At 44.2% G+C, this 27,739-nt stretch overlaps 1 protein-coding gene across 1 annotated transcript; it reads right to left on the bottom strand.

The window, feature by feature from the left end:
* Positions 1-454: 454 nt before the first annotated feature.
* WDR4 (WD repeat domain 4) lies at positions 455-26,127 on the bottom strand. The gene is made up of 11 exons (XM_068155195.1): positions 25,972-26,127; positions 25,273-25,335; positions 24,368-24,514; positions 22,103-22,259; positions 21,438-21,550; positions 17,402-17,462; positions 15,992-16,090; positions 7,710-7,774; positions 5,894-6,077; positions 4,432-4,501; positions 455-1,277 (listed from the first exon to the last, which is right to left on the bottom strand). Exons 1-11 carry the CDS (start codon positions 26,112-26,114, stop codon positions 1,102-1,104), a joined length of 1,278 nt encoding a protein of 425 aa, XP_068011296.1. The 5' UTR covers positions 26,115-26,127; the 3' UTR covers positions 455-1,101.
* Between the last annotated feature and the right edge of the window lie 1,612 nt (positions 26,128-27,739).

Below are 27,739 nucleotides of genomic sequence, written 5' to 3'. Positions count from 1 at the left end.
ATACTCAAAGGTTTTCACCTCATGCATGCAACTGTCCTTCAGAAGGCTGAGATACCTGCAAAAATGGTAGGTGTCCTGATATTCCAAGGACAGTTATGTAAAGAGACCTTAGAGAACTATTCATGGTTCATGGGCTAATTCTGGATACTTGTAATGGATTATACAGATTTCTGCTCCTGGTTGTAAGAAGTACAGGATATTCCATATATGCATGACACCATCTGGTAGATGAACACATATCCCCTGCCCCATGATGAAGCAACAAGTGATGCCATAAGGCCAACTTCTAATTTTTCAAAATGATGTATTTCTTGGCTGACTGCAACATGAGAAGAGCTCTTGTTGAAAGAAGCAGCACGCACTCCCAAGTTTTGCACATGGGGCTCTCAAATAATTTTCACAGACACACTAGGATCACACTGCAATAGAAACATCCTCCAAAGAAGCCACAAAATCGATTGACAGGTTTTATTTTCCAGCATATAAAATCTATTTTTGCTCTTCTTCCTATAGAAATAGGACACAATTACCAAGCAATGGATTAGAAGATAGGCAAAATCCACACCATATAAACTGAAGGCAAAGGGTAAAAACAGAGATGGTGAAGTCTCAGCTAAAATAATCTGCCCTATACAGCAGGAATTCTGCAATATTCCCTTTCCCAGGTACACCAAGTTACTTACAGCAACAGACCTTTCAAAAAGTTTAAAACTAACCCAACCAAACCAAGAAAAAGAAAGAAATGAAATAACATCAATTTTAACCCATGCACTTCCACCTGAAGGAGAAAGCCTGAACACAGTAGGCAAAAAGAAAATCCTGTTTCAAGGAGAACACCACCTCCAATATTCCTATCTCATGCTTGTAGAGATTCCTAGGATAGAACTGCTAACACCTGTACACTGCTGGAAGCTTAGGCATATTGTAAAAGCATTACCTGCTGCAAGCAAAACACTTGTTTTCCTATCAGGCTACCTGAACACTTGGATTTGAATACAAGTTTAATCAGGCCTTCCTCCACAATTCAGTTTATGTCTGCAAACAGTCCACGGTCAGATCGGTTCCCTTCAGCAAGGTCAAAGCTGCAAACTCACAGCAGGGTCAGAGTGATGATTCTTCAGTTTTCATCTTTTTGCTTTGTCCATTGGAACCATGCAAATCCTGCTTCTTCTTTTTCTGCTGCTGTAACCGTTCCTCTTTCTTCTCCAGGTAAGCAGCCATGTTATCAAAGGAAGCCTTGTAGAGGCTGCTGTAGTGGCTCTCTGCACCAACAAACCCTGCAGTTGGGCAAAGCAAGAACACAAGTGGTACTTCTCTTAGCAGTCTCACCAATTGCTTCCTCTACCATCATTTTAGAGAGTGGTGTTTCAAGGCATTCACTGTGGTCCTATCCACTTTATCAAATATCAGCATTCACACTGTGTAAGCCTGATTTATGTTGGTAAGTACCTGTGCTGCAGTCACAGAGCCAAGCACAGCCTCCGCTTTTGGGCTAAAAGATTTGCACAGAGGCAAGCACCTGACATTCAGGCAAAGAGGTCACAGGTCACACAGCTCTCAGTACACATTGGACTTCTGCAGAACTTCAAGGCTTCTCTTTTAAAATGACTGCTGTTGCCTTTTACTGTTAAGACAAGTAGCTGGAGCTGTTTCCCCAAGACTTAAGCACTGAAAAGGGTGTATGATACCTAACTGTGCTTAGCTGTCTTGTCTCTTAGAGCATTACCTTAAAAGAAGGTCATAGAAATAGACTTCAAACAGTCATGTCCTACAGCACATACACATTTCTACCTCTCCCCTCTGATGGTTCTGTTACACCTTCTGTGAATTCAGCATAACATTTACCACACCATCTCCAAGACTGTAAGTTTACAAGACAAGTTTAACAAGGAACTAGCAAAAAAGCCCAAAACCCAATCAGATTGTTTCTGCAGAGAATTACAGAATGAGACTAGTTGGCTAGGTCCACATAGTGGTACTTGAAGAAGCTAGTTACTTTATGCTCTCTTTGTGCTCCTACCTTTTCCAACTTCCAAAAATTCTTGATCTCAAAGGGCAAATGCAAGGAAATCCAGTACCTGCTAGGATTTGCTCCTGAAGCTAGTGTGCTGCTCCACAGTAACTTACATAGAACATCCCCTAGATTCTTGGTACACCAACAAAACAGCTTTCCCTCACTGATACTCATCATCATCCTTTCATACTCATCCTCATCAGCCTTTACTTTTGAGGGTCTTGCACTCACACAGTAACCAATTGGTTGGCCTTTGGCCCTGGGAGAAATGGCATGCCATCAGTCTGAACATTCATGCTGCCCTCTACTTGACCAGTCTGCACTGAATTCACAGAATTGCTTTGACTGGAAAAGATCCTTAAGCATTGAGTCCAACCATTGACCTACATAGACACAGTCTGCCAAATGCTCCTATGACAGCAGCCTCAGAGACCTCACTCTGCTGCCCATGCTGCAGGATGACAACCTGCAAGGGAACAGTGAACAGAGAGACAGGAGCAACAGCGTCTCAAAGAGCTACAGTCAGCAATAAGAAATAGGTAAGGATCACTACTGGAGTCTTTACACAGTCATGCCTCACAGAATCACAGAATGTTAGGGGCTGAAAGGGACCTCAAAAGATATGTAGTCCAACCCCCCTGCCAAAGCTGGATCACCTAGGGTTGGTCACAGATGTCTATGGATGGATTATCCACTTTGTTCCCAAATTATGATGCAGGTAGAGAAACATTTGAGCTGCTTTCATCTGATCTAACAGGGGTCATGAATCAGGAAGTCTTTTCTGTATGGTACTATAGAGAGTGCATTTACAAGTTTAGGCAAATACTCTTTCACAGAGCAGCAGCCCTGACCTATTTCACCTCAGCATGATCTTGCAGTTTAATTTTACAGTATTTTGTGTTACCCATATTTTTCATTATCCCATTTCATTGTTTTCCCAGATAACAGAGAATTAACTGTACCAAATTAACTGTAGAGAATTAACTGCACTGAATCTTGCTCTGCCTTTTCCTAAGCACAGTTAGAACATCAAACTGTTCAATGTGTACTTCCCAGACTGACCTATGGATCTTAGATCCTACATCAATCAGGCAAAACAAGTTCATAAAAGGATGATATGCAGGGATTAAGACTGGGTTCAAAGAAAGTAATCATCATATTTTAGGAAACAACTACCTTTTCAAGCACTAATTATGCACTGGAATAAGTGCTTATCAAGTGAGCCTCCCATTACTAATTAACAGACCCTGTCATCTGAGCAGTCCTCCTTTCTCAGCAGATGTGGCCAGCTACTGTGTTCCACAGTCATTTGTTATGTTGGCTAATTATGCTCAGTCTCTCTTTCCCTGCCTGCTCTTTTTACTCCTCTGTTGCTCCTTTTCACTCAGACCTCATACTTCTAATTATCTGCCTGGCTGTAACTATCAAGTCTGCAACACCTACATCCAAACACTCCCCCCCTTCTAAAGGAGTATCTGACTTTCTCTTAGATTTCAAAGACTGTACTGACTTAGTGACAACTTAGTGACAGCCTAAACCATCCAATACTAGATAATAAGGAGACTTTACATTAGACTGCACATTCCTGTAATTCTTTCATCTAATGTGGTCTGACACTAAGAACAGACCAAGAGGTAGTAAGTGGGGACTCCAACACTTTTTTAAAGCAAGATGGTTCCCAGTCCCCTAGCAATGCATAGGAGAGAGATTTCAATTAATCAACTCTCCATACATAATGAAACATCCACTAGCACATCCCACAACCCTTCTCTACCTGGCTGCCATCACTGCTGTTATTTAAACTTTTAAACAAGATGGGTTTTAAATACAGGAGCTCCTGCAAACATAGGTGCTCCTGAACTGGTAAACCACATACTATTTTTCTGCCAGAGACTGGAAACAGGGCAGAAATCAAAACCAAAATGAACCAACCCAGCTGACATCGATGAATTTCATCCCTGACGATACCATCCAGGGTCACACCCTCCAGCCACAGCAAGCTTTTTGCAATCTGCCCTGAGAAGGCAGACCAGAATGAGCTGTATTTACAGTGAAGCTGCTCCTCCCATGGCTACTGTGTTCTTATGATCTCCTCTGTACTTCAGATAAAGTGTCACACCCAGGTGAAGAGACAGGATGTCAAACAATAATCTTTGGTGTCAGAGCAATAAGACTCCAGAAGCTCTGTCACAGGGTGTTTAGATACATCTCTCTGAGAAGATGTCTATGTAAAAGCTATAAAGCTATAATTCAGACATAAATAACTACATCATTTTGTGGTAACAGTAACCTGAAAACTGAAAGCCTGAATGACTTCAACAGCCAGATGAACTGACCTGAAATCCAATTTTGCTCCTAGACATTATGCTTGAGCTGTAAAAAATGCATTTCCTAGGGCTTTAGGCCAATTTTCTCACCTTGAAAAACTGTCCAGTTGTCTTGAAGGTATTTTGACATCTTCTGTAACCCTTTGTCATCAAATACAGGCTGGAAAAAGAAGGAACACTGCATGGTAATTTGAAAATAATAAACAACCTCATGTTTCACAGCACACTGAAAAATGCTACAGCTCTCAGACGAGATGAATGTCCTCATCTCAGATAAGATGAGAATGTAAAGTCCTCCATGATGTCTTTTAGGCTCTTTTTTTTCCAGGACTCCTATAGAAATTTGGCCTGCTGGGGAAACTTAGCAGTCTGAAGGAAAAGAAAATGGATCCCTACTTACTAATCTGTGAGGAAAAGGAATACCACAAAGAACACATAAGGGTCAAAGAAGTTTAATTTAACTTCACAATTATACCGTAATTACATGGGTAACAAGTGAGTTTCCAGTTGCTTAATAGGCTATTACAAAGCACTTGATAGCACATCCCTCAAATTTGACTCCCTGGTCTCAGTGTTCCTAATGCTTCCAGAAAGCCTTGTTCCCCAAAGGACCCTTCACAGGCAGGCACAGGGAAGGCTGTGTGGAAAGCACTCCTAAGCAAACCCCAAAAGAGATTTTGTTGTTTTGTAGGGGTTTTTTTAAATAACCCAAGTGCAGCACAGAGAAAGCACAGCCAATGGTTAAAGTACAAGAGCTGGCAATCATTCTGCCTGATCCTGCTTTGCTAGATGGTAGCTTTACCAGAGAACAGGCATTTAGAATAGAATAAACCAGGTTGGAAGAGACCTTCAAGATCATCATGTCCAACCTATCATCCAACACCACCAAACCAACTAAACTATAGCACCAAGCACCCTATCAAGTCCCCTCCTGAACACCTCCAATGATGGTGACTCCACCACCTCCTTGGGCAGCCCATTCCAATGGGCAATCACTCTCTCTGTATAGAACTTCCTCCTCACCTCCAGCCTAAACCTCCCCTGGTGCAGCCTGAGACTGTGTCCTCTTGTTATGGTACTGCCTGCCTGGGAGAAGAGACCAACCTCTGCCTGTCTACAACCTCCCTTCAGGTAGTTGTAGAGAGCAATAAGGTCACCCCTGAGTCTCCTCTTCTCCAGGCTAAGCAACCCCAGCTCCCTCAACCTCTCCTCATAGGACTTGTGTTCCAAGCCCCTCACCAACTTTGTTGCCCTTCTCTGGACTCATTCCAGCAAGCCAACCTCCTTCCTAAACTGAGGGGCCCAGAACTGGACACAGTACTCGAGGTGTGGCCCAACCAGTGCAGTGTACAGGGGCATTCAGAACAAGCTCTCAGCAGCTTTGCATTATACACAGGGGACAGATGTAGAATGAGAAGTGCATCTATGTCTTTTACTCAGTCTCAAGACATAGGTAAGTGTACAGCTTTCAAGGACTGTATTTCGCTCCATTTTTGTTACAGCCTCAAGACAACACAAAACATTGGGATGTGAACAAAACAAAAGTATCTACCTTCCACTCTCCATCACACGGGGTATACAACTGCAGAGGAGCTTCACTGTCTTCTTCCAAAATCCATAGATTTCCTGTTTCCTCAAATGCAATGTCCCAGATTTTCTGTTTCAAAGAGATTTGCTGCCTGTAACCTAGCTGCCGGGCAATGGCATCAAGCTGAAAGATGTAGACTGTGGAAATACTTTTGAGAGGGAAAAACTGAATTACCATTATTACCAAATCCACCCACAGCCATCACTTGTACAGCAAACTACTAACACCCACTCTAATTCCAAACAGAGCCAAAGCAAAGTCCTTAAGAATTGCAAAAATTAGCCTAGCACTTAAAGTGCAGTTTGCTTACATCATCTGAGGCAGAAGCTGTAAACACCTAACGTGCCAAATGGTTTTTCAAGTGTTCTGTGAAAGAAAAGGCAGTCAACACTGCCTGCTCCTTAAAAGAAAGGTAGTATATGGAATTTCAAAGCATTTATATCAGGGGTGTTGCATCACAGCACACTGATCTGCAAGGCTTCACCGAAGGAACACATAGCTGAGCACCAGTCAAAATAAAACAGGAAAGGAATTACATGCCAGGGAAGGGAGAAGGAAATGAGAAGGACAGGAAAACATGACATGGCTGAAGGACAGGACACAGGCACTGCATTCATCTCCATCTCTCCCATCAGCACTTTTTAACAGCCACAGCCTCTAATGTGCAGAGCTTCCTAAACTCCCTGAGACAAGTCCCCAGTGTTCCAGGTAGGTCACATCAACTCCCTGGTGAGTCACCTGCCAGGTCCATGTGACAGCACTGTTCAAAAACTCTGGGCTGTGGAGTTTGCAATAAAAGCCTGATTCAGAGCATGCCACAGCCCCTGGGGTAAGTCACAAGGGCAAAGCACTTGGCTGACATAACTTCCCCTTCCAGGATAAGTTTGGATGTCCATGACAGCAAGCAGCTAAGGCTTCTTGCTCTGGAGAAGAGTGAATTCACTGAGGGGAGAGACTGCAGGCTTCATAGTACAGGCAGCTCTGGCAATCTCTCCCATTCCTGTTGGCAAGCTTTTGTCAGGAAGAACTAGGCTGCTGAATGAGAGTGGGTAAAGGCTTGTCTGTCCCAGCAAGGCACTCCCCTGCTGCTCACATCTGAAAGATTCCTCAGCACTTGGGCCTTTCAGCTCCCAAGTGCTCTCTCCTTATGTAAATTCAAGTGCTTGAAGCCAAAAGTCAACCTAACCTCTTCACAGCTTTAAAGTGAAGCAATGCTATGATTTTAACCAACTAACAGGAACAGAACAGAGTCACCTAAGTTTGGCTGCTGCATTGCCACAGCAAACAGGACCTAAACCACGTGGTCAGGCACTTTAACTTAGGTAGACATCCAGAGCACTGAACAGAGCTCACACATGCTAGCCTTGTGTTTTGTCTTGCAAAGGAAAGGCATCACAAAACATGCAAAACTTGATCTAGGGGAAAATGTCCCTGCTCACTGCAGGGGGGGTGGACTAGATGACCTTTGGAGGTATCTTCCAGCCCAAACCATTCTATGATTCTATGAACTAAGCTGGGTAACCCTTGCAGTCACCTCTGCACAATAGTATAATAGTAATAATGCTAATAACAATTAACAACAGTAGCAGTAGTAATAATAAATAAACCCAAGTACAGTAAGGACTTAGAAGCTCACTGAGAGACTACAGGCCTGTGACATTCAGACATTCACAGCACCATGTACCATGCAGGCTAAGGAAAAGTTAAGGCAACAAATGGGGAAAGCTGCTCCTGACTCTGTAAATGTGATGGTTTTAGACACTGTTGCATTTATTCTTACCATACACATAGAATGGCAACATAACCACCTTCACAGCAGTAGGTTATTCTTGACACAGGATACTTCTGTTAGGAAAAGAAACAGAAACATCTTTGCAACTAAAGACAACCCACGGGCTGAAAATTCATATACCATTTCACATCTTAGTCTTTCCAATTTAGTAGATGCCATAATTTACAGCAAGTTAAGCAGCACCACTACCTTTAAACAGCAGGCAAGTAGAGCTTTGTATCAATGTTTGCTGTTCTATGAAGTTTACCACACATCTTCTTTCACAGACATCCAAAGAGAGGGATTGCAAAAGTTTTAGAGAACTACTCTCACTAGATAAAAAAATAGATGAGGGGAAAGCACACTGCTGTCAAATATTCTCCCCTGCATGCTAATGGCAAAAACATCCTCATCAAGTCTGCTCAGCCAGGATATCACACCAGCAACTTAGAGATTATAAACACAAGCCATTAGCTGCTGCTCTGTTAAGAAGATAGTTATGCATAGCTAATGTCCTTGCTGTGTTGTCTGTTTTCAACCTGCTTCTGGGCAACGTCATGTAGCTGAACAGAAACTGTTCTGAAGACTAAGGCAAGACTGCCTGAGGCCATTTTCCTCATTTGAAAAATAAAAATCAATTAAAAAAAAGATTCCCCCCCCACACTCCTGATTTAGAAGATAGATAGTTTTATCTGGGAGAGAATCAGAGAAATAGCTTTGTTGTCTAAGCCATACTACTTGAAATATCTAACAACTGATTTGAGGCTCCTCGAGTGGGAAGAACTTGAAAAGAGAGAGGAACTGCAAGAAGATGCCCTAGGGTGCTTTTGAAAAAGTATGTGTTAGATAACGTGAAGGACAAAACTGCAAAAGCAAAAGGCTGCTTCTGAAGTATATTATATAAGCAATAGCAACACCATCACTTCTAATTAATAAAACCTTCCTACCACAGAAGTATTGAGCTCCTGCCTTCAGGGCAGGGAAAGCACATCTTCTAGAGATTGTGCTGCCAGAATTCAGATGCGTCTTCACATCTTGCCTCCTTTCCAGTCCTCACCTCTTTCCCTAACATGACACTGCTCAGTGGACAGAACCACTGGTTCACCAGCTTGAGCTGAGTTTGGGAGTAACCACGGGACTTTACCCTTTGAGCTACCAGCTGATGTATAGGCATTGTCAGGGTGCTTGTTTGAGAATTTTGCCATCAACATAGGAAAGCAAAATGAGCTGCACAGTGTCCATGCATCCAAGTCAGCAAGTTTAATACCAGAAGCTAACTATTTTGTTAGCAAACCATGGCACAATTACTGAAAGACAAAACAGTTGTGGGAAAGGATGTTAATGAATGGTATATGTGTAGGCAAACCTCAGGGTTCAACAGTGCATCTAAAATAAAATCCACTGTGTGATACAATCTCGTAAGGGGTGGGGGGAAAGCAAGACCAAGGACATGCACACCCTTCTCACTCACATACTTGATTACCAGGCTGGACAGAAAAACACTCTATGAAAAGCATTGTCAAAAAAAGGTGATACGTTTCAGAGCTCTTGGGAACAGATGGTACTCATCTCTTGCTACTCTGCAAAAACACTAAGGTGTTAGTCCATATTCAGCTCCCCCCCATTTCACATGGACATAAAAAATGCTTATGGCTCCAAACAGTGAGTAGGATGAGTGGGCTGAATCAGAAAGCTTCTCTGAAGCTAAATGTAGTTACTGCAGTGTGGAGCCATTTACACCACAGCTTTAGAGTAGAACTGACAGCTCCTATTGTAAAACACCAGTGGATTCTTTAGACATTGAGAACAGGCCAAAAGATTAAACAACCCAAACCTGTAGTACTCATTTCTAACAAAGCTCTGCTGTCCTGCCTGTCTCGTGAGAAGCATGCTGGGCAAGTGCAGCGATGGGAAGTGCCACCTACACAGTTGAGTGCCTTGTCAGAGAGACAAAGGACTCTGTGAACTTGAAGTGTACAGCAGCGCTCCTCCATCCTCACTGGGGTAGGGAGAAGGAGGCTTTTTTTATGTGAACCAAGTGCTGTTCACAGCTGGACAGAGACAAGAAAGCTGATCTTCTTTACAAGCTCCTTTCTTTACGTGGGTGGCTAAGTTAACAATTAGCAAAGTGAACACAAGCCCTAGAGCAGGGTTTTGTTCTAAGACAAGTGTACGAAATTGGTTAACTTAATGAAGAGCTACAAGAGCAGTCTATGATAAGCAGGTGTTCACTTGATATTCTCTGAACTTATTCAGCATTTAGATGACACTGCCCACATCTTAAAATTAATTTTTGATGTCATCTGTGAGAAGAGTTGACCCCATGAAAATTAATGCACTGGAGAACTGGAGTAGAGCTGTGCAATTCATGTTCTGGACTTTAAACAAGCCTCTGCTGTCAGGAGGATCACATGAGGTGAAAGCTCCAAAGCAGGGAAAATATTTATATAGCACTACAAATTTAGAGAATTACCTCCATTCTAGTGGGAAAATGAAAGAAGGATCTGCAACTCATCAGCTACATTGGTCAAAAACACTCCTACATGCCTAAAACACACACACGTTCATCATCTGCCAAGCAAAATAAGCCCACATTTATGTGCTCTCAAATAAGCCCACATTTATGTGCCCACCATTAATGATGACTCCATTATCATTGTGCTTCAAGTTGTGTTTCAAGCTTCAGTGCATTCACAGCAGCTATCAACAGTCAAAATTAAATTCAACAGTCAAAATTGAATGCAAAGCAAAAGAAGAGAAAAAACCCCAAACACTTACATCCCCATCTGATCTTTGCTGGCCAAAGTAATTTGTGCACAGCAGGCTAGTTGCAACCTATAAACTGCTCACTCAAGATATTGTTCCCTTAAATTCAGACTATAAATGTCACACTGAGTTGTGAAGATGATCTTTAATATACCTGGATGCACAGTATGACTAAACAATACCACCAGACATCACCTCTGGCATTTCTAGCTCTATGATCCCAGCAAAAGACATGCTTCTATTCCCTTTTGAGGCTGCTGGCCATTGAGACAGCAACTGTTCTGTGCATACTGCCAGCTGTGTGATAACACAGCACAATGGTGGCAATGCATCACACTAAGGTTTCAATCTGTCAGCTGTCTGTAATCTCTGGGACAGTGCCTGATCATTGTTACAAATACGTATGAACTCTGGAAGTCAACTGAGTCTTCCACATCCCTCAAGCACTGTGCAAATTTAATGTCATGCAAGACAGATTCCAAAATGGCTGCAAGAGTGAGCAGCAAGCAGAACTTCATAGACTGAAGGAACAGGCCAGCCTGAGGCTTCCAAGATCGCTATTACGCACATGGCAGGGGACAGAAGAACTTCAAAGCACTGCAGGAATTCAGTATATTAACTGCTCTGTGTGATGGTTTGGCCCTGGCTGGGCGCCAATTGTCCACCCAAGCAGCTCTAGCATTCCCCTTCTTAGATAGGCAGGGGAGAGGGGAAGATATAACAAAATCCAGTAATAAGGTAAAAGCAATTTAATAATAAGCACAAGCAAAAGGCCACATGTGGAAGCAAGAGCAAAGAGAGGCTATTCTCTACTTCCCACCATCAGACACTGGTTGGTCTGGGGAAGCAGGGCTCTACCCATAATGATTTCTCTGAAGGGCAGATACCATTGATGAATATACCCCCACTTCCTTCTTTCACTTAGTTCTCATATCTGAGCTGATGTCATATGGCATGGAATACCCCTTTGGTCAGTTTGGATCAGCTAGCCTGGCTGTGTCCCCTCCCAAGATCTTGCCCACCCCTCAGCGTACTCTTGGGGTGGAGAAATGCTGGAAAAGCACAGTCTTGGTGCTTGGCTCAGCAGTAGCCCAAATACTGGTGTGTTACCAACACCCAGCTGCAGGACTGCAAAACACAGCACTAGGAAGATGCTCTGAGGAGAACTAACTCCCGCTCAGCCACACTGAATAAACTGTGTTGTACTTTTTAACCTGCAGTTTGTGGGGTTTCCCTTTCTGTCACTGCTTACTCACAGTGAGGTAAAGAAGCTAAACAGAGACTCCTCAAACAGTGAGAGGCCACCTCAAATTTCTACTGAGACTTCATCAGCATGAAAAGTACTCTATGGAAGGGACTTTATCAGGTGTGTTAGGAGGTAAGGCAAGTATTACTAAACTACATTCAAACACCTTCAAAAACATTCTAAAAGAGCTGGAGGTGGTGGAGTCCCCATCCCTGGAGGTGTTCAAGAGGGGATTGGATGTGGCACTTGGTGCCATGGTCTAGTCATGAGGTCTGTGGTGACAGGTTGGACTCGCTGATCCTCGAGGTCTCTTCCAACCTTGGCGATGCTGTGATACTGTGGAGTTCAGTTGGCAAATGAGTCCCTGCTTGCAGCAGTGAGTGGGTTTTTTTTCTAGTACTTTGTCAAAGGAACATTTATTAGTTTATCCAAAGCTATGTCCAGGGTTTATTACACAGTTATATATAAACTGGCTGGTAAGCAGTGGAGTTATGATTCAGTGTGAGATCAAGCACCACCAATTTGCACACAAGCTGTCTTACTAAATGCTAAGCCACACTAAACAAGAAGTAGCATTTTTCAAGTGATTCACGGGATTCCCCACTTGACAGTTATTTGCTTGCTAGTCCTCAATGATCCAACAAGGACAGAAGGCCATTTTAAAATATAAGCCTTTTTCCCTCCACAAGAAATACTTTGCAAGACTATTGTAGACATAGATCTGATGGCTGTCAAACCCTGTTGTTTCAACAAAGCACTCTTCTGAGCTACTTTTGAACACAAAGCTAAAACACTTTGGCTTTGAAACTCCCCAAGCCACTTACTTCTAGTGGTAATTTTGTAGGATTGCCTCGATCTTAATCCTTCCTTCCTCACTCAAACCCTGTTGCACTCAGACTGTAAGAGGATACCAGGTGGATGGCTTGCAGCCTAATTTGGTACACTCATTTTTCACTTGTGGAAAAAAAAAAAAAATCAATGGATACTTCAAAGATTTTAAGCACCAGACTCAAGCTACAATGAGCCATAGACTCTGAATGTGTGCAAGAGGTGTCGTGGGATGGAAGGGGTAAGGCCAAGAAGCCTCCTCCCTTCCCCCTTTGTAAAGTAAAAGGGAAAAAAAATTGAAGGGAAAGGAAAAAAAAACTCGCAAGCTGAATTAGCAAAGCAGTGGAGCTATATTTACACAGCGATGTAGGGTTTGCAGGGAGATATTTACAAATCTACAATATCTACAATATATACAAAGATATACAGCAGAGCAACACAGAAATGAGAGTAAACCCCTCGGCAGAGAGGGGGTTCCCCACCTCCTCTTTCCCCTCTTTCCCCCCTTTCCCCAGATTAGGTTAGAAGAGAGAGAGAGCGAAAGAAAGAAGTTAAAAGCAGTTTTGTGTTAATTGGAAAAGAGTTAATATACAGGCCTGGTATCTTGTTTTCAAGGCCGAGGCCTTGGCAGAAAGCCCAGCACAGAGATAGCTGCAGAGCTGCTGCACCAAGAAGAGGCGGAAGCAAGACTGACCGAGAAGTGCTGGAAATGTCCAGTATAGTCCCAGTTCAGAAGGTGCCTCCTCCCACTTTACCAATGAAATAGTTTAGACTATTCCTTCCGTTTACCAACTTCCGTCCACCATATTCCCTTTCTTAAGGGGGCAACGTCAACCGGCCACAAGAGGTCTCTGGTTTGAGTGTACTTTAAAGTACACCTTCATGTTCAAGAGCAGGTTAAACGGCCCATATAGACACTACCAACATGGATTTAGGAAGGGCAGGTCCTGCCTCTCCAACCTGATCTCCTTCTATGATCAGGTGACCCGTCTGGTGGATGTGGTGAGGGCTGTGGATGTGGTCTGCCTGGACTTCAGCAAGGCCTTTGACACCATCCCCCACAGCAAACTGCTGGCTAAGCTGTCAGCTCGTGGCTTGGACAGCAGCACTCTGAGCTGGGCTAGGAACTGGCTGGAGGCTGAGCCCAGAGAGTGGTGGTGAATGGTGCCACATCCAGCTGGTGGCCAGTCACCAGTGGTGTCCCCCAGGGATCAGTGCTGGGCCCTGTCCTCTTCAACATCTTCACTGATGATCTGGATGAGGGGGTCAAGTCAGTCATCTGCAAATTTGCAGATGACACCAAGTTAGGAGCAGATGTTGGTCAGTTAGAGGGTGGAAGGGCTCTGCAGAGGGACCTCGACCGACTGGACAGATGGGCAGAGTCCAACAGGATGGCATACAGCAAGTCCAAGTGCCAGGTGCTGCACTTTGGCCACAACAACCCCATGAAGAGCTACAGGTTGGGGTCAGAGTGGCTGGAGAGCTCCCAGAGAGGGACCTGGGGATGCTGATTGACAACTGCTTAAACATGAGCCGGCAGTGTGCCCAGGTGGCCAAGAGGGCCAATGGCATCCTGGCCTGCATTAGGAATAGTGTGGCCAGCAGCAGCAGGGAAGTCATTGTGCCCCTGTACTCTGCATTGGTTAGGCCACACCTTGAGTCCTGTGTCCAGTTCTGGGCCCCTCAGTTTAAGAAGGACATCGAAACACTTGAAGGTGTTCAGAGAAGGGCAACAAGGCTGGGGAGAGGCCTTGAGCACAGCCCTGTGAAGAGAGGCTGAGGGAGCTGGGATTGTTTAGCCTGGAGAAGAGGAGGCTCAGGGGTGACCTCATTGCCCTCTACAACTACATGAAGGGTGGTTGTAGCCAGGAAGGGGTTGTCTCTTCTCCCAGGCAACCAGCACCAGAACAAGGGGACACAGTCTCAAGCTGCACCAGGGGAGGTTTAGGCTGGAGGTGAGGAGAAAGTTCTTCACCGAGAAGAGTCATTAGTCACTGGAATGTGCTGCCCAGGGAGGTGGTGGAGTCCCCATCCCTGGAGGTGTTCAAGAGGGGATTGGACGTGGCACTTGGTGCCATGGTCTAGTCATGATGTCTGTGGTGACAGGTTGGACTCGATGATCCTCCAGGTCTCTTCCAACCTTAGTGATACTGTGGTACTGTGATACCTTGAATTCCTTGAATTAACAGGAACTCTATGCCAAACCCAAGCTTTCTAGTATCTAAGCTTTGAATGCTCTGATGCAAGTGGCTGCCTTCCTGGGCTTATGCACACTACTACTCCAACACAAAGGTGTCCTCTGCACAGAAGAAATGTTGAGCTGTTGAGCTTGGTCTTCCCGTGGGTTATGCTCCCAGATCAGTAATTGGGAATCCCAGTAACAGTATCAGGCCAGACCTACACAGACAGCAAAGAATCTTCTAAGTGATCCCCAGCAATAGGTCCAACTGCTGTGAGAGGACAAGCACAACACACTTCCACTAACCAAAACCACAACAAAACACAAGGCAGTGGATTTGTCTCAGGAGCCATGCACGGCTACAGCTCACCTAGTAACCTAACAACTGAGAAACTGCTGTGGTCTTCAGAGAAGAAGTGTTTTCAGAAATTCACATGAAAATACACTCAGCAGGATGGATGTTAAGATGAATACCTCTTAAATGACCCAACAGATTACCAGCTGGCTTAATAGGATGCACACAGCAGGGACAAGAACAAGTGCTGTTTTGCTGCCGATAGGTCGTATGCCAATTCATGTGACAAGAAAGAACAAAACCAGAGATCAAGGACTGCAAGAATCACTGCTCACATCAGATTAGCATCCCAAATCACAGTACCATTTGGACTGTGTACATATGACACTGCTCATGTACAAGCTGTATGCTAAGGAGAGCTCCTAGGATATTTTCACATAGGTCTCATACAGCCCAGCTTCAGAACAACCCCACGGAACAAGCCCAATGTCTTGACTCCACAAGGCAGCACTATTGCAGCACTGGTTACAAATGCTACAAAGCTGCTTTCTGCCCAGATAAATTGCAATTTTAACATTTGAAATTCTAAGTATTTTCACTAATGGGTGAATTCTTAGATATTTCAGTCTTCCAGGTGTTACAAGATGTTTTCTGGCTAAGAGACTAAAGCACCGATGGTTTTGGAAACATTCTCAAGCAAAGGTACTGTCTAGTGTGCAGAACTTGTATTTGGGAATAATTACAAATAGCTTCTTTTGGTCACTGCTTGGCACTGTTTAGAAATGTACACAAGACACAGGAATGGATTTCAGGGACTTTCCTCCTTTCTTGAAATCCCAGGCTACTGCAACAGTTTTTAAGCCTCACATGACTTCCAAACCCGCTGACAGAAGGGAGGCAATCCTAACAAAGTGGAACACATTTTGCAGTCGTAAGGATCAGGAGGATAACAAAAGCACTAACACACACAAGCATACCTGCTCAGATTTGGTTGTCTCAGGCCCAGAGATGCTACTTAGATGACAGCAGTATACTTCTTCTCCACTTTTGTACTCCCAAAGTCTCAGAGTCGAATCCTGGACAGATGGAAGCAGACACAAGCCTATAACTAACAACACCTCAGGCAAAGAGAGGCTATCACGGCCTTCAGCTAAATCCTATTTCCCTGAAGAGCTTCCCACAGAAGCTGCTAAATAGTCACTTAGTTAAGACCTCAAATTGGAGATAAATCATTTTAATTAACATAATTTCCCCCTTCCATTCTAAATTATTCAATCATGCTAACTGTAATTCTTCCTTTGAAGTAGAAATTGGATAGCCGGAGAAGCACATCTCAAGTCTGCCTGGAATAGCAGAGTAACACAAATTCTAAGCAGTTTGATGCCCCTCCTTTCAGATTGCCCTCCTCTGTCCGTTTTTGTTATCACTCAAATTCTCATTTGATTTAGTAACCTCCTGGAGAAGGGCTAAACACCTCTCTGGAAAAAGAGTCATGAAAGAGTATTTACTGTGACCAAAATATAGCTGCACACAGCACTAATGGTACAGTTCCTTAAAGAATTAGAGGAAGGAAAGGCAAGAGCCTTAGGGAAGCAAGAGCAGCAGCTGAAATCAAATGCTAACAACTACTACAATCTTTGCAGAAATTATTTGTTTCCTATGCAGTTTTGGTAGTCTAGGAAACAAAGAATGTTGTTTTCCTTCTTTTAGACCAATTCCATCTACTCACACTGTATAGGTCTGCTGTGACAGGAGGATGTCATCAATTAAAGGAAAGAGCTGGGGAGAGGGAAAGGAGGGAACACTCACTTCTTGAGTCCTCATCCAAGCATTATGTAGCACTGCACTGCAATCTCTACACAACATGCACTGGACTTACTATGAGGACATACAAACAAGGACATAATTCAGAACAAGTCTTGCAGGGGAAAGCAAGTGGGAGGATATAGATGGAACAATTTTCTCACCTTAAAAGCTCTAGAAAACCTCTGTGATTCTAATGCCATCCATCCTCAAGACACCCATTATCATAGCAGGCTGGCATAATACCCATTTACTTCCAAGTTGTTTAATAGTCTAAATTTGTCTGTGCTCCAAAGCAAAAATGATGAGGAAGAAATAATGAGGACTTTGTGGTTTCCCCATCCTAAAGATCTTAATAAGCTAGTAATCCTGTAAGCACAGCAAGTGGCTCTTACATGACCTAGTAGCAGACCGGCTGAAAACAACAAAAAGCTGAGAAAGGGAGGTAAGGAGAAAAGAGAGTTGCAAACCATAGGAGTTTTTACCAAGTATTCTAAGGAATCTGGGGAAACCACAAGCAAACAATGGCTTTGAAGTCTAAATTTTCAAGAAAAATACTTTATAGAAGAAACTGCAATACGTACCCCAGAAGCTGACAGCAGCAGGTCAGGGTGGTTGGGTATTACAAGTATTCTGCTTACAAACCTAAAGAGAAAGCCATTAAAAGTTAAATTCTCTCTTTAAACACATAGTAATAGAAAACATCAATTCTGAAGAGGACTTACAACAAACAGATTCTCCACATCAAAATAATTAGAAAGAAGTAAAATAAATGTCTCCAGTACTTAATATACTCTATATATACTATACAAACTACTGACTTTCTACTTAAGAGAAAAAATCCTTCCCCATCTGCACTGAGGGGATTTTACTAACTGCCTCCTGATTGAGGACACTACAATTTAGATCAAAAAATGCCAAGAGAGACAAACTTACTCATGTAGCGTGTTCCCCTTTCTCAATTCATGATGCACATTAAAAACAAGAGTCAACAGGTGCTTTTGAAACACAAGTGATGACTCAAGTTTTCAGAGTACCAGATCTCTCCCATCACAGTGAAGATAATTCAAAAGCAGTCACAGAATCACAGAAAACATCCAGTTGGAAGAGACCTCAAAGGTCATCCAGTGCAACCCTCAACCAGCACTGAAGGATCAACATTAAACTATGTCCTTAAGCACCAGGTCCACATGGTGCTGATACGTGCCCAGAGGCAGCAAATCCACTACTGCCTGGGCAGACCATCCTATCACAGTATCACAGTATCACTAAGGTTGGAAGAGACCTCAAAGATCATCGAGTCCAAGCTGTCACCACAGACCCCATGACTAGACCATGGCACCAAGTGCCATGTCCAATCCCCTCTTGAACACCTCCAGGGACGGTGACTCCACCACCTCTCTGGGCAGCACATTCCAATGACAAATTAACTCCAGCCTAAATTTCCCCTGGCACAGCTTGAGACTGTGTCTTCATTCCAATGTCCAATAGCCCTTTCTGTGAGGAAGTATTTCCTAATATCCAGCCTGAACCTCCCCTGGTGCAGCTTGTAACCATTTCCTCCAGTCCTGTTGCTTGACACCAAGGAGAACAGGCTGTCCCCCTCCTCACTCCAACCTCCCTTCAGGTAGCTGTAGGGAGCAATGAGGTCTTCCCTCAGGCTCCTCTTCTCCAGACTGTACAACCTCAGGTCCCTCAGACACTCTTTGTAGGCTATGTGCTCCAGGCCCTTCACCAGCCTTGTTGCCCTTCTCTGGACAAGCTCCAGAACACAGTACAGTGTGGCCTCACCAGTGCAGGAGGGTGATCACCTCCCTGTTCCTGCTGGCCATTGTGTTTCTAATGCAAGCCAGGATGTTATTTGTCTTCACAAAATTTTCAATCAAGCACGGCAACTTCCCACCAGTATCCACATTAAGCCAGAAGTCTTGGGGCTTTTTCAGAAGTAGGCAATACTGCTGTGTCTACTGTGACTTGTTTTAACCGAGAATGAGGATCTGAACTTCTGGAGTTTGTAATTAGAACTCAGCAACTTAAAACCTAAGCAGAAAATTACCCAAGTGGAACAGTCTTGCTTTTGAAAAGAGCCACAATTTTAAGATCATTAGAAACAGAAAGAGAGGTTTGGTCCCTGTAATACAAACTTTCATGACAAAGCAGTAATGGCAGGTGCATGCAGGCATAATAGATCCAGCAAGAATCACAGTGCACCCCATTGAGAAAAGAAAACCCAGGAGCATGAAACAAGATAATCATAGCTACTTTATGGAGTTCTTTGAATTTTAAATATATATTTAAATCAATTTACACTAACTGCCCTTCTGCTCTGCAGTCAATAATGAACTCTTTTGTGCAAACACAACAGCTCCCATTTAAATGTGTCATTCTGACCATCAAATGCTAGCCATTAGAAAGTACAACTGTGTACACAGTAGGTGGAAACATCAGACATGGCCCTCTACCCGTGCTATACAAACTGACATGATCAAAGGCTACTTAGTTCCTTGAACATCAGTAGACTCTTGCTTTTACACTATGCCAATTCTAGACAGGTTAGACTACATTATATTAAAATCAGACTGATACTCCAAATTAATCAGTGTCCTACATGCTATATCAGAACAGCTTGGCAGGCAAGTTCAGATAGCTTGCTACCTGTATCTCAAGCTCCCCAGTCACACCATCTTTGTTTAACTTGTTTCTGATACAGTGAACTGCACCATGTTGCATCACCCTAAGGAAGAACGTGCCTGGAAGGGTGTTGTTATCCCCAAGTAACTCAGCTGCCAGATAAGCAGAATTACATGCACCCTATACAGGGTCACGTCTTCTCTTCTGCCTTGTCACTGTGGACTTCAAATTGTAGAAGTGGCCACATACATTAAAACACCCCACACTTGCAGAACAGTCCTACTCTATTAAAAAAAACTGACAATAAAAAAAACCCAAAAGCTCAGGAAATCATGCAGAGGTGGAAGACAAAGGCAACAGACTTTGAAAATACCACAACTGACAGACATGGAAGTCTTCCAAAAGACTGCCATTTGAGTTGCCTTCATGAAAAAAAGATCTACTGAGAAGAAAAGTACAGTCCCTCCTGCAGACTGAAAAGGAAGTCCTCATAAACTGGCTAGAATATAACCTCTATTCCTATACCATAAGAACCACTGGTCTCCCAGCAAGGCAGAGCACATCTGAATCACATCGGTATAGTACGAGGTTGCTTTGCTACCTTCCACCCTTCCAATCACTACCATTAGAGAACCCTTCGTTTCAGGATGGAGAAGGAAGCAAAGGACAGGAAGAGAAAGATCATCCTTCCTGGATTTCTGTAGAATAAACCCTGCATTTTACTGGACTTAATAACACAGCAACACATCATCGTTCCACAGGGGCATCCCCTATGATCCACCTTTCACAGACCCTTCTACTTGCCTAAGCTTTCTTGCCCATAGTAATTAAATCAATCTCAAGAAAAAACACCAAGTCCCTCTTCCCTGCTACTAGAAAGGTTAGGTAGCTACATAAGCACGATTCCTTAAACCATGTAACCATTCTGCAGCCTCTAAGTCACTGAAGTCTAAAGCACAGCCAGAAAGAGTGCTCTACTGGAATGGGCTGCCCAAGGAGGTGGTAGAGTCACCATCACTGGAGGTGTTCAGGAGGAGACTTCATAGGGTGCTTGGTTGCATGGTTTAGTTGGTTAGGTGGTGTTGGATCATAGGTTGGACACAATGATCTTGAAGGTCTCTTCTAACCTGGTCTGGTCTATCCTATTCTATCCTATCCTATCCTATCCTATTCTATCATTCTTACTGATATTCTACTACCTCAGAACCTCCAGTCTGAGCTCTGCATTGAGATGCCATAAGGTTAGCATCTGTTCAAAACCACAATGACTTCCTAAGACTAGGGCAGGCTTCATCCTGAACTAACAGTCCCCAGTATCTTGTGGTCAGCAGGTTGAGGGAGGTGATTCCGCCACTCTATTCTGGTGAGACCCCACCTGGAGTCCTGTATCCAGATCTGCAGCCCTCAGCACAAGAAAGACATGAAACTTTAGGAGCAGGTCCAGAGGAGGGCCACAAAATGATCAGAGAGCTGGAATACCTCTCCTGTGAGGACTGGCTGAGGAAGTTTTGGCTCTGCAGCTTGTGGAAAGCTCCAGGGAGACTTTCTTGTGGCACTTAACAGTACAAAGGGGAATATTAGAAAGATGGGGTCAAGTCATTTTAGCAGGGCCTGAAGCAACAGGACAAGGGGTAATGGATTTAAACTGAAAGACAGTAGGTTAGCCAGACTAGCTAAGGAGAAAAAATTGATTATGAGGGTGGTGAAACATTGGAGTAAGTTGTCTAGAGGTGGTAGAAGCCCCATCCCTGCAAACATTCAAGAATGGGGCACTGAGAAACCTCACATAGTTAAAGGTACCATTGCTCAGGGCAGGGGGCATTGACTAGATGACTTTAAAAGGTCTCTTCCAATCCAAAGCATTCTATGATTCTAACACAGATCTACTTGTTTATCAATATGATTTCAGGAGACAGCCATTTCATCCATTTCATCATTACTAAGACACAGTAAGGAGCTGCATACAACTTTTGCACACAGGGAACTTACTCTTTGTGTCCCAGGCAGAAGGATACAATATTATGAGAAGCCTTTGCCAAGCTGACTCTGATCTTTTCATCTCTGTCTGCAGTTATGATATACCGGTCATCAGGACTCAGTGCCTGTTGGTAAAGGAAGAATTTTAGTGTCCAGCAGTTCAATGTCTGTTTTAACACAATTCTTCCTAAACATTAGGAGAAAAAGATAAGCAGCAAACTGTTTGTCCTGGCTCTGAATGGCAGGTGCAAACATTAAGCTGTGCTCTTCCACTGATGATGGAAACACAAACCTTCAGGAAAGTAACTTTCTCACTCACTAGGACAAGTGACACTGACTACCAGGTGCAGTAAAAGCCACAGTACAGCTGCAAGTCACACTGCATCTTAAAAATGCACTGAAGAGCTTAACTGACATGGCAGTCTGGGTGAATCCCTATATAAATTCCATCACCAAGTCTTCTGTGGCTTTAACATGAAGATACTTTGAACATTCACACTCCAGAATGCATAACCCTTTAACAAGCTTGTTTGCTTACCAAATCCCGCAGACACATGTCAGTAAAAAGAAACTCAGACCACATATGAAAAAAATCTGGGACAAGAACAACAACAAAAGACCCAAACACACGCAGGAATGCAAGTTTGTACACTACCTACACAGAGGCACATACTTACCACATCCAATAGCAGAGACAAATGACCCAGCTCAAGCTTTCCATCCGCTTGGGGTTCTGTTATTGAGTAAGAATAGACATCACCAGACTTGTCTGCAACCAGAATCTTATCCTCTGCAGCTGTAATAACCAGGGAAGTACATCTCCTGCTCACTGACCTATGAGAAAAGTGGCACAGTTTGAACAGCTCTGTATGGCAGCTTCAGCAAGTCTGAATTCAGATCTAGTTAAAAAGACCAAGAGACCGGACAAAAAGCTCCGAGACGCAACACTCTTGAAACAGCAGCAATGAGAATAATGTTAAGGGAGAGTATGGGGCCCCAAAAGCCCTTTTGAGATCTATTAAATGACTGAGTTATGTAATAATAAACAACTGGTGGAATGGGAGAAAAAAACAGCAAGGACCATTAAAGCTGCACACCTGCACTTGCTTAGGTACCCTCTCAAGTGAGCATTTTGCCTAGGCAGCCCTGCCAGTCTTCTAAAGAAATCTGGTAGACTGTCTTGCACTCTCCATAACAAAAATGCAAGTTAAACTCATGGAACAGAGAAGACAAGGTAGGAGTTCTCTTAGGAAAATACTTCTGCAACAACAACCTTAAATACTGCGTTGAAACTACTTCTCCAATTGCCAATTCATAGCATAACAGGAAGCCCTTCTTTGTGAGCCTCAAGGCCTCTTCCTCCTCAGAGTCAGAGAGCCACAGTCTTAGGGTACCTTGTCCAGACAAAGCTGTGATCTTGAACTCTGTCTTTCCCTCATCATCTGTCAGTATCTTACAGTTCTAATTGCCAGTGTAGCTGGCAGCAATTTTCTTACAACTTTTCAGACAAATGTAAGAACAATATATGTCAGAAAAGGAGTTTTTAAAAGGGTTTAATCACTTCATTTGGAGAGTGCTTCTGCACCTTAACATCCATTACTGCTACGGTTACTCTTTTCTTTACCTAACACTTCTTTTCCAAATCCCTCTGTGTCCTGTGTGTTAACATAAGACATTTCTATTCATCTACTCAGAAACTGGTGACTGTCTGGAGGCAAAAGAGCAATATGCAGGAATACAGAAACTCTAATACTTTTTAGTGACTCTTTGAAGCAACACCATAATGATGTGAAAAAAGTATGAACAGCACATTTCAGACTCAGTCAGCACACTTTCAAAATAGGCTATCTTGCCCACAAGAAAAAGTCTTCCTCTGAGTTTACTGTACTTTAGCTTTGATCTTAAACACAATTCAAAAGTTTCCCCATGTCTGAACTGAGCCAACTACAACAACTAGCAGCACTATGTGAAACCTTTCATACAACTTCCCACAAAACAACAACATAAATGACAGAGCTCAACTCTGGCACTTTTTTCCATGCAGAGACCCTTTTGCCTCTATTTCTAGTATCCTAATAGGAGGCAATGGCATTCCCAAAGAATCCAGCTGAAGTCCTAGTTGACCTTTTAGTAGAAAACTGGAACATCAGACATCTATCTGAAGGCATATTACAGGTAACACATACAGGGCAGGGCAACAGGGGAGACAGAACACAGAATGAATAGAATTTGCTGTTTCTGGGTTTGTCAGCTTTTGCTTACTCACTACAATATTGTTTAACCCACCAAGAAGGTCCACCATGCACCCCACATACAGAGCCAAGCTGACAAGGACTCAATTAAATTTAGCAACCAGGGCCTCACATTTGTCAGAGACCACCAGATGCAGAGACTTCACATGCTGAGGTACTTTCTCAGGAAGACCTTCATGGTTCTTTTATTTAACAGAAGATTCTCACAAGCAGCAGCAGAAAACTTGTAACTGGAGGACCTCTGGTGGACAGACACAGACTGTCTTCTTAAAAGGACCATACTATATACGGCAAATATTTGGCAGCATCTCTATTAAGATGTACTTTTAAGACCCCAAAATATCTCCAAATCAACAGACCCTCATGCACTCACTAAACTGGTCAGTAGCACTCTTACACATTCACTAGGAGTGGATGAAGTTTCAGTTCTTGAAAATGCCAGCATTGTCTTTTGGAATGAGATATTATCCTTTCCTCAGCCAGTAATACAAACAGCTCCACTCTCATCTTGGTGTGGAACATTCCACAGATCATTCCTTGACAAATATCTTTGAATTTCCAAGAACATTAACCTTATTTTATCAAGTACAAGAAAACTTAGTAAAAACAAACAGCAGCATCCCAAATACTATTTTCTAACTCTCATCAGCCAGAGGTCCCTAACGAAGCAACACGCAACGTTCCACTTACCTGACACTAACACACTGCCAGGAGGGCTGCGTACAGAACAGTATCAGACGTTTGCTGTCATCTGTCAAGGCAAAGTAATTGCCTGATGGGGAGAAGGCAAAAGCTAGGATGTCATCACTTCCTTTATCTGTTGGTTTCCCATCCTGCCTAATAGAGAAAGGGAAATAATAACCTAAGAGTTATAGAAATCCTTAAGAAGAGAAGGTTATTCTCACTGTTATCAAGGACCAGGAAGAACAAAATACAACTCTAAAGGTCTTCCTTGTGTTTAAAATGTTGAGCCAATTTGAACATCCATGCCAAGAAAAAAGACAAGAAAAAGGAAACCAATGTAAGGCCTAAGCCTGTACCACTGTGTGCTTAAAAAAAAAGGACAGAAAACAAAACAAACACCCCAGTTTGTGCTAGATCTTGATAGGAATTCAGAGGAAAACACTAAAACTGGCCACAGGCAAAACGATGTCCAGTGGCTGAATTTAAAGTAGGAAAAAGACTTTTCCAGGTTCTGGAATCTCATAACTCAGAGAATTGATCTGAAGGAGTTATGTAATTGATTAGTGGCTGTGCTGGTTTTTTTACTCCTAACTTGTCTTAGATGGTCCACTGAAAAAACATGGAGCATTTCTCTGTAAACATCTTGACTGAGAAGAGGCACACAAAATCACTGATTATATTGATGGTATTTCTCTGAAAAAAGGAAGAGAATGAACAGTTTCCCCTCTGGGATTAAACAGAACGAGAAAAAAAAAAACCACAAAACATACATATATATCTACAATGGTTAGCAAAACCAGCCTAGCCATCACCTGATCAAGTAGTCATCCCATGACTTCACTGCACCTCAGTGCACCTCAGGAGATGCACCCTCTAAGAAAACAGTCCACTGCATAAGCAAATAGTCTCACCCTTTATTTCCTAATGTTGTCTTCTCTGCACTGGTGCAATCATACACAAACAGACCATCATGACTGCAAATAAAGAACAACAGATTGAAAACACTGGAACTAGAACAACCATGAGCTTTACTATGAACAGTGCCAACCCCTTAGCAGCATGCTATTATTTCAATTAATTATGCAACTGACCCTCTGTCTTGAGGAACCACCTGTCAAATGGGCCCTCGAAGCACTACAAACGGAGTAGAAGTTTAAAACCTCGGACTGTACATGCATGCCAAAACAAATTGCCCCCTCAGGCAAAGGAACTGTGGTATTTTGTCAGGTGCAACATTCTTGTCGCTAGCATTAGCCCTGTTGTTCACACACCAGTGACGTGTATCTCATGGGGCATAATCGTGCCAGAAAACCATTAAGATTTATGATCTTTAAAGGAATATTCAGTAACAGGACACAGACACGAGGAGCCCCTAAAAGCCAGCGCTCGGTCACGCAGGGCTCTCCTGAAAGGCTGAACAGGCATAGCCTCTTCCACGCTCCCATCATCTCCCACCCCGGCTGCGGAAGCCGCAGGGGACGAGCAGCGAACCCAGAGACCCGCCCCAGGGAAGCCTCCGGCAGAAAGGAGCGAGGCTACCTCCACCTCTCGGCCCCGCGGCCTGCCGACAGGGTAAGACCCTCACCGCAGCCGCCCCGCCTGTCACTGACCAGGGCTCCCTGTACCGCGCCACCAGGAGACGGCTGCCACCGCTAGCAACCATCAGCGCCCCGTGGACTGCCAGAGCCGGCCCGGGGCCGGGGCCGCGACCCCTGCCGCCGTTCCCGCCGCCGTCCCCGCCGCCGGCATCCATGCGTCAGCACCAGCACGTGCGCGCGCGGCGGCGCAGGATACTGACGTCACGGCAGGAGGCGATGACGCCAGGTTGTGTTTCGCTGAGGAGGCCCCGGGCGGGGCTGAGGCTGTTGGGGAGCCTCTGCCCCAGTGCGCGTCAGGGCGGGGGTTGGAAATTCCCCTTGCCTGCGGAAGGCGCACGGCACTCCGAGTTGCCCGCCGTGCTCGCCCTTCAGGGAACTGTAATATCGTGTTGGCTAGAGAAAAACCTCTCAGAGCACTGAGCCTGACCATTAACCTCACACAGCCAAGTCCAGTAGTAAACCATGTCGCTCAGCACCACTTCTACACGTCCTCTAAATACCTCCGGGGAGGATGACTCTACTGAGGGCAGTGGGACACTGGAACAGGTTGCTCGGGGAGGTGGTTGGGGACCCATCTCTGGAGACATTCAAAGTGAGGCTCGACAGGGCTCTGAGCAGCCTGATCTACTTGACTTACTGCAGAGGGGGTTGAACCAGATGACCTTCGGAGGTCCTTTCCAACCCATACCATTCTATGATTCTACGATACAGGGCTGCCTGATCCAGCGCTTGACAACCCTTTTGGTGAAGACACGTTTTCCTAATTTCCACCCTAAACCACCTCAGCACAACTTGAGGCCATTTTCTCTTGCCCTGTCATTTTTCACTTGGGAGAAGATAGTGATACACATTTCTCTATAACCTCCTGTCATGGGTTGAGTTGATTCCGGGAATATCTGTATTCAATACCATGCTGCAGTCACACCAGCCTCAAAATGAAAGTGCTGGCTGCAGCAAAGTATTGTGGGGCTTGAAGTTCAGATTGTCACATGAGTGGCTTTCTGTTCCAGCTGCTGCTTCCGATGTCCGGTTCTGGGGTGTTGGTCCTTTCCGCGGGGTGGGCTGTGGGTCACGGTGGTGGTGGGGAGGTCGCTGGCTTGTGCTGCTGCTTCTGCATTTTGCTGCACTTTTCTGCAAACAGGCTAAGGTAATTGTGCATTGCACTATCTCCTTAGATTCCTTCTCCACCCAGAGGCTTTTCCCTCGTGTGGGGAGAGGGGGGCTTGTCAGCATGGGCTATGTTAACCCAGGACTCCTTTCACGTAATTGTAGAGAACAAGAAGGTCTCCCCTTTGCCCCCTTTTCTCCAGGCTAAACAAATCCAGATCCGTATGTTGCTGCTAAGATTTGTGCTCTAGATGCTCCATAAGCTTCATTGCTCTTCTCTGGACATGCTTCAGCACCTCACTGCCCGAAACTGAACATAGTTCAGTATTCGAGGTGCAGCCTCACCAGAACTGAGGACAGGATTATTACTTCTCTGTTCCTGCTGGCCACACTAGTCATGTTACAGGCCAGGGTACTGCTGGCCGCCTTGGCCATCTAAGCACACTGCTGAGTGATGTTTAGAAGGTTATCAACCAGCATCCCCCAGTTCTTTTCTGTGAGGCAAATTTCCAGCCACTGTGCCCCAAGCAGCATGGGATTGTTGTGACCCAAGAGCAGGATTCGGCATTTGGCCTTGTTGAACCTCACGCAACTGGCCTCAGCCCATCGATCCAGCCTGTCCAGATGCCTCTGCAGACCATTCCTACCCCCAGACACCTCAACAGCCGCGCAC

Source organism: Melanerpes formicivorus, unplaced genomic scaffold (genome assembly GCF_026170545.1).
Source record: "Melanerpes formicivorus ecotype bairdi unplaced genomic scaffold, bMelFor1.0.p_v2 SCAF_30, whole genome shotgun sequence".
Classification (NCBI taxonomy): domain Eukaryota; kingdom Metazoa; phylum Chordata; class Aves; order Piciformes; family Picidae; genus Melanerpes; species Melanerpes formicivorus.
The sequence above is the reverse complement of the archived record's forward strand: the minus strand, read 5'-3'. Positions and strand labels throughout refer to the sequence as shown.